This window comes from Babylonia areolata, chromosome 2 (assembly GCF_041734735.1).
Source record: "Babylonia areolata isolate BAREFJ2019XMU chromosome 2, ASM4173473v1, whole genome shotgun sequence".
NCBI lineage: Eukaryota > Metazoa > Mollusca > Gastropoda > Neogastropoda > Buccinidae > Babylonia > Babylonia areolata.
This window is the reverse complement of record NC_134877.1, coordinates 36,464,978-36,473,013: the sequence shown is the minus strand read 5'-3', so window position 1 is coordinate 36,473,013 and position 8,036 is coordinate 36,464,978. Positions and strand designations below refer to the sequence as shown.

The window sequence follows — 8,036 nt, the reverse complement described above, 5'->3', positions numbered from 1 at the left end:
TCAGCAGTCAATATCGCACCAAAAAAAAGCAATGATGCTGACATGACTGGGTTGTTTTTGCAGAGATCACCAACTGGAAACTGGAGCAAAACGGTCGTGTCATGGTGGAGAAATATGGAACGTTGGGAACCATATGCCGTGACGGCTTTAACGATACGGTGGCGGGTCTCTTCTGCCAGGGTCAGGGCTACCTAGGGGGCTACCTGGCTGCAGAGCACCGGCCTCTCAAGGGGCGGGTTCCAGTGTGGGTGGAGAGGGTGGCGTGTCCACACGGTGCCGGCGTGTTCTCTGACTGCTCGGTTGTTCCGTTCACCAGCACCTCCCAGTGCTTCACGCGGTCCGCGGCCAGTGTTCAGTGCTACAGTCAGGAGGAGTGTGAGTGATTTGAACTCTTTGTATTGTCTTGTTTTTATTTTTTTATCGTGTCGTGTCGTGTTGTGTTGTGTTGTGTTGTGTTGTGTTGTGTGGTAATGTATGTTTGTCAAAGCAGATTTCTTTGTGTAAAAAATTCAGGCTGCTCTCTTCGAGGAGGGCGCGTCGCCACAGTGCAGCGCCACCAGATTTTTTTTTTTCTGCTTGCAGGTGAAGGCTATTTGTTTAATTACCACATTGGATCTTTCTGAAGAATTTGTACAGGGACAACACTTTTGTTTCCGTGGGTTCTTTTACGTGCGCTAAGTGCACACGGGATTTCGGATTATCATCTTATCCGACTGTCCAGCACCCAGACCATCTCTCAAGGCCTAGTGAATGGGAAAGGGGTGGAGGGGGGCTAAGAAAAAACCCGGTCCTTACTTGAGATTCGAACGCGTGCACACTCGCTTCCTTATCGGGCGCATCACCAGTAAACCAACTCTGTTTCATTCTGTGTTGTCGGTTGGTGTGATAAGGGTTTGTGTGGTACAACCAGGGAGAATCCGAGCAATTGATTCATTCTTGTGTGCATGTCGGTTGGTTTATTAAGTATATTTGTTACCGTTTAGAAGAACGCGAACACACAGCCCTTTTTATTTCGTTTCTGTGTTGGTATGAAGTTTTTGTTATAGTTGGGGAAGATGTGAGTTCTGTGAACTTGTTTCAGTTTCGTGTTGGTCGGTTGTTACTGTATGGATTTGTTTAATTGTGAGAAAGAGTTCGAGCACTTGTTTTTGTGTGTCCTTAACATTCTGCTCGTACTCATCAGAATATGATTCATCAGCTAAAGGTATCAAACCACAAGACCTTACTCACGTATACAGACGCAGTTATCTTGTGGGTATATATGTATACCATTTTTTAAAATCTTTACAAATGTTTTTTTTCATAATTTCTTTGTAAACGATGTATATGTTTTTCATCAGTTCTTTATAAACGATGTATTTTTTTCAGTTACGCTTTGTTCAGTTCTCAAAGCCTGACCAGCACGTTGGTTTATTGCGTAGTTATGCCATCTGGATCAGTCCGCACGCTTTGATAGGCTGCCTCAGTCAAACTGAAGCTGTATTGTTACTCCACCACACAATTTATTTCCACAGACTTAAAGCTGAACCTCGTGGACACGTACTTCAACGGGACATCAGTCACAGGCCGTGTCGCGGCTGACAAAAACAACAGAACTGGTTACCTTTGTCCGAGCCGGAAGATGGACGATGCATTTGCCAGCTCCCTGTGTCGCATGATGAACTACACACGCGGTGGGTTCCTTGCTAACAATGTCTCCTTGATGGCTGAGCCAGACTGGTCCATGTCTGCCTGGTCTGCCTCTCTTCGCTGTGCTCCAGGAGGTCCCCACCTGGATGTGATGAAGTGCTTGACTGGCTGGACACAGCAAACTTTGCTCCAGCGGCACGAGAAAAACGGAGTTCCGTATCAGGAGACATCTGAGTGCTCACAGCATCTCGCTACTGTCACGTGTTTTGTCACTGACGGTAGTTAGATGTATACTGTTACGATGTTGTATTCTGAATATGGTTTAATGAAAACTGTAACTGAAGTTTTGTTATTTGTTTCTGCAGCTGTTTTTGGTCCAGGCTATAAACGATCATGCATAAGACATTCTGGTTTAATCACCTCTCAGCATTTGCACAGGTTAGTTTACTATCAAAGATCAGACAAATGACATAAGTCGAACTTCTGCTTTGATAAAGCAATATTATAAAGATTTGTTGTTATTTACTGTCTTTTGTAAACCATAAAATTTTTTTTTCATGCATTTCAGCCGTGAAAATGTTCTAAATAATTAACATTCAAGAAGAGAGAATATAATCCATTTCGTCTGCTGACAGATTGTTATTCTAATTAACTATAGGAACGATTGTTACCCACTGACATATCAATGCACCCTGTAACGTTAGGGATTATTTTCATCCACAAACGGATTATCACACCGCATAACTGAGAGATTATCACACCGTGTAACTGTATGGTTTACTCTAATCCATTGACAGATTATCACGCCACATCACTTTAGAAATTGCTTTAACCCACTGACAGGTTATCACACCACATCACTTTAGAAATTACTCTAATCCATTGACAGATTATCACGCCATATTCCTTCAGGAATAACTATAATCCACTGACAGGTTATCACACCACATAGTTTTAGGAAATTCTGTGATCCACTGACAGGTTATCACACCACATAGCTTTAGGAAATTCTCTGATCCACTGACAGATTATAACACCATATTCCTTCAGGAATAACTATAATCCACTGACAGGTTATCACACCACATAGCTTTAGGAAATTCTCTGATCCACTGACAAATTATAACACCATATGCCTTCAGGAATAACTCTAATCCACTGACAGATTATCACACCATATAACTTCAGGAACTACCATTATCCATTCGTTCTTCGTGTGTCTGAATTTCTACCACGCCTTCCGTGCATTTTTGTTATTCTTGAGGTTATCATTATTACTATTTTTTTAAATCATTATTATTCACGTGTCTCTGTGCATTGAAACTGGGTGCAGTGGATACAGTATATGAATGTCTATGGACAAATGAATCTGAGCATTGCAGTATCATAAAAGTATGTATCGTGTTTATACTTTTTCATTTACTCGACAAAGACCCCCAAGTCACAACGAGCATGAGGGGGTCCGGTCCCCCAGTCAGATGTGAAGATGTATGTAGATATGTGTTCAAGTTTGTATTAAAAAGAAAGTCTTGTACAATGTTCCTGCCATTGAGAGTGCTCATATGTGTGACGTGAATCCTTGACACGGTGGCTTTTCAAAGGAACTCTCCGACCCTGCGCTCGGCACTATGGCTCACAAAACTGTGTCGATTCATAATGTGATGGTTTTTATTGTTGCTGTTCTTTTTTGTGGTTCAACATACGTTTGTCTAACACAGAATGAATTGTTTCAAATTTAATTTCCCTTTTTTGGGCTTGAAATGTGTTCTTTCACGTCTCTGTTCTGTCTGACCAGCACATACACGTATTCCATCCATCCACACACACACACACACACACAGATGATGATGATGTAGATTGTACTTTGGTATGGGTGAATCTTAAACAGACACAAATCAAAGTGCTTGGACATCAGTCCGTCACGTGTAGGCTCCATCAGCTATGATAGAAGAAGAAGAAGAAGAAGAAGAAGAAGAAGACAAGGAAGCAGTAGTATTTCAGTTTCAGTTTCTCAAGGAGGCGTCATAACGTTCGGACAAATCCATTCTCTACACATCTGCTGGGCAGATGCCTGACAGCAGCATAACCCAACGCGCTTGTCAGGCCTTGAGTGCATGCATATATATTTGGTAACAATCAGAGTGGATTTCTCTTTACATCATTTTGCCAGAGGAAAGAATAGACGCTCAGTTTGATTTTCCAGTCAAACTTGGGAGAAAGGGCGAGAGCAGGATTCGAACCCACACCCTCACGGACTCTCTGTATTGACAGCTGAGCGTCTTAACCATATTCTGCCACCTTCCTTCTTAGTAGTAGTAGTAGTAGTAGTAGTAGTAAAGGGAGAGACTCAAGCCAAAGCCTCGCGGCTTACAAACGCCCCCTCTATCAAAATGCTTCTGTTTACTGGGTTTAGGATTGCACGTGTGCATTCTGTCAGACTGTAGACCAGTCACAGATTAATGGGGAAAAAAACCTCTTGGAAAACCAATCCAATGATTAGATGCTGTAAGAGTTCCATTTCCATATTTCAAGCTCCACACGCATTTATCTATTTATGAAATTTATTTTTCACTTATCCCTTACCTCCCTCGTCTGTAATTATTATCAAATATAACTGATTAATGGATTTTCTGGCTGACCTGAAAACTGTTATCTTTCTCAATCAAAACTTATGCTGTTTGTTAGTAGTTAATTATTCATTTTGGTTCAATCCTGTCTTCCTCCAACTTTTGTTCATAAAATAACCGTCGCTTTGATCTCATAAATATGGCGAAGCCGATTACATTTAGAAAGGAAACACTCTTCCTTTTCTTAAAAAATATTTTATTTGCACACTTTTTTTTCAACAATTGTGTATAAATTTCAATCGTACAAAGAAGACGGCGACAAAAGTTTAACATAGATCAAATGACCTTTTAATAACAAAAAGGCTACACAGAGCACAGAAAAAAAGTGACAAAAGCTTGACTATAGAGTCTTGTGATATAATGAGAAATCTTTAAGCTATAATACAATAACAAACACCTTATCATAATGTTAATGTAACTTGATGAATTAACAGTATCAGCTTATATCAAAAAAAAAAAAAATATATATATGGGGGGGAGGGAGAGGATGCGGGGGGGGGGGGGGGGTGTTTGTGTGTGCGTGTGTGTGTGTGACAGTGTAATGAAAAACGTTTGAACTTAGTATCACGTGACAATATCGGCGAAGGCTTCAGCATCGTTTCTCTTCACATAATTCTAAGGATTTATCCTGAACAAAAGTCAGAATGTTGAAAAACGGTAGAAATTACGAACATTTCAACAAAGAATCCAATCGAAAACACACACGCTCAATAAGAAAATAAGCACAGCGTCACCATAATGTATGATGTATTTTTCATTGTAAACATGATGTTCTAAAATAAAACAACAAAACTCTCAGCACAACATAATGGTCATCAAGTAATTCGGAGTAAATGTAAAAATAACGCCCGATTGTTTGAAACCCTAGCTCTGTTTGAGTGGTAACTTTAGAACGGAATGTTTTCCAGTCCAGTTTTTTCACTGTCAATTCATATGTAATCATTCGGTTTAAGTATTGACCAAATACGTTAAGAGAAACTTCGAAAAACAACTTGCAAAACAAACAAACAAAAAGATTAGGTGAAGCAAAGAGAAAAATGAATAAGTACTGTTACCAGGGGATAGAAAAAGGTTTGAGTTGTGATATTTTATCTTTTCAGGAGTGACATAACTTCTTGTTTCATCATTAAAAAACAAAAATTAAAACCGAAGTGACTTTTTCGAATCATTGTCCTTCAACTGGGAGCAGTGCACGACATCACCAATCCAACTTCAGTCAGTGATATTTTTTGTCCAACATTACTGATGGTGAATCAGCCTGGCAGTGTCAACATTTTCTACTTTTAGCACAAAGCCTTGTGAATGTCAAGGTCACGCGACCAGGAAGACTGTTGATCGATCAAACGTGCTGCATCCAAATCAAGGAAATTTCACGTCCTGGATCATCATATACCTTTCGTCACAGTACCGGGTGTAACTACACGTCAGTCAAGGTTGAACCAAGCCTCACTTTTTCACATCTTACGATATTTAAGGCGAGATAAAAACGCCAGGAAACATGTTGATTTGTCCTCTATAATGTATCTATCCATCCATAATAAACATGAACTACATAAATGATTGATATAAACACACAAACTCCAACTCTTAACACTCTCAATCTGCTGCGTCAGACTATGAACAGATTCAAGGACACACAGGACACAGGGTACAGAGCATTATTCTAGTCAGCGGACTCTGACTGTGTCATAAATTCAAAGCTAATTATAGCAACATGATTAGTTACGTATTCCTGCACATCAAAGAAGTTGTTCCGAAACTGTTCCGAAAATACCCGATGATTGTTTCAGTGAGCAGGTATCAAAAGACATTTAACGCTCGGATATTTTGTGAGTATTAACAAACATTTTTTTATGCCAACAATGCCCTGTCCAACTATATATGTGTGCAATAAAGGAAAAACATAAGACTGCAATACGGAATAAAAGCTAACAATCCGAAAATGTGGGGAAAGATAAAAGACAATATATTTTTTTTACAGTACTAAGGTATACCAAAATCACCATTTACAGTAAGTGAAGCGGACTATCTCAATGAAACAAAGACAGCAACAGTAATTGTTGGTAACCTGCATCGATTCAATCATATTTACAGCATAATGTCACAATACCTGGCTGGGTATTTCTGAACAAAAAGATCAACGATGATGTACACCAGGTAACATGTAATCGGGACACGGAATGTTGGTGCTTGGTATGGCAAGCTTTGCAGTTATCTCGACACAAGGTACTTTTGATTACTTTATATATCAATGTTGTGTACGAATTGACCCCCGCCCTACCAATTAGTTCCTTGAACCTGACCTAACAATGGTATGTTAGATTTCAGAACAAGATGTCGGACAGGAACATTTCAAACAATTTGTATTCAGTTTTAAAAGTTACATTTCAAATAGTTTGTATTAAGTTTTAAAAGTTATGTCAGCTGCTGTATTCGGTTAATTTGTATTCAATTTTAACAGTTATATTTCAAACAGTTTGTATTGTTTTAAAACTTATCTGTCAGCTGCTGTATTCAATTTTTAAAAGTGATCTGTCAACTGCTTTAATAAGGATTCTCTGATATATATATATATATATATATATATATATATATATATATCTTTTGAAAGGCAACATGTTCAACTTTTCCTGCATCTAAGCTTAAAACGGAGTTCGACTCAAAACAGTTTATGAAGTATATTTCATTGTACAAATGATGCCTCTCCAAATGAATAACTCATTATAAAAATGCTATCAACAAACAAACAAAACAAACAAAAACCCAAAAAAAGGAAAAAAAAAGAAGAAAAAAGACAAAAGAAAAAGGCGTTCATGCCCCGGAGGTTCGTGCTGGTCCATATATATATCACCTGTCTGTATTACAGCTATCACAAGCAAGTGTAGGGTCAGGAAATGTATAAGCCCAATTAAGCGACCGAAGATTCACATTTCAGCCACACTGCTTCATATTCATTGGAGCAGGTGGTGGTGTTGGTAGAACAGGTACTCAGCGTTTCCCCTGGCGCTCCGGAGCACTGGAAGCGCCGGTCCCCCATGCTGTAATACAGATCTGGATTCGGGCTGTCCCCTACCAGCCACCCGCCCTCGGGAAAGCCCAACTGCCGACAGGCTGCGTTGGCCTCTGTGCCGGAAAACCCGCTGCGACAGACTTGTTCCCATGCTGTTTCCCCCTGGTTCCAGACCAACAGTAGTCCTTCAGAACTGTCCTTGTGAGTCGAGAAGAGTCGATCTGCAAACAAAAACAAAAACTTAAATTTTTTTTTTTTAAAGCATTTACAAACACGTTTGGTTTTTATATCCTGGGTACTAATTTCTTTTCTATAAAAAAAATAAAGCTTGTATATTATGAAGCGGTTTTAATCAGTGGTTCATGACTGCGAGCGAGCTTGACTTGCTTTTCGACTATTAAAGTAAAATCGACTTGTCTTCTGCCTTTTTTTTAATTTTTTTTTAAATGTGTTGTTTACCTGCACTTGTTTTTCTACACTACTCTCTCTCTCTCTGTGCGTGCGTGCGTGTGTGTGTGTGTGTGTGTGTGTGTGTGTGTGTATGCGTGCATGCGTGCGTGCGTGCGTGCGTGCGTGTGTGTGTGTGTGTGTGTGTGTGTGTGTGTGTGTGTGTGTAGGGGTGGAAAGGACGACAACTGATGGATGTGTGCGTGCGCACACGCATGTTTATGTGCGTGCGTGTGCGTGTGTGTGTGTGTGTGTGTGTGTGCGTACGTGTGTGTGCGCGCGCGCGTGTGTGTGTGCTGATTGTCTGCAGGGCTCCATTCCCG

General features: G+C 40.0%; 1 protein-coding gene across 4 annotated transcripts in view; it reads right to left on the bottom strand.

The window, feature by feature from the left end:
• Positions 1-4,986: 4,986 nt before the first annotated feature.
• The window catches only part of LOC143300741 (uncharacterized), a 105,167-nt gene continuing 102,117 nt past the window's right edge, over positions 4,987-8,036 (bottom strand). For all 4 annotated transcript variants that reach the window (XM_076614638.1, XM_076614666.1, XM_076614657.1 and 1 more), the window contains one exon: positions 4,987-7,487. In XM_076614638.1, the coding sequence (XP_076470753.1) occupies positions 7,165-7,487 (323 nt within the window). In that variant the 3' untranslated portion in view covers positions 4,987-7,164. The remainder of the gene's footprint in view (positions 7,488-8,036) is intronic.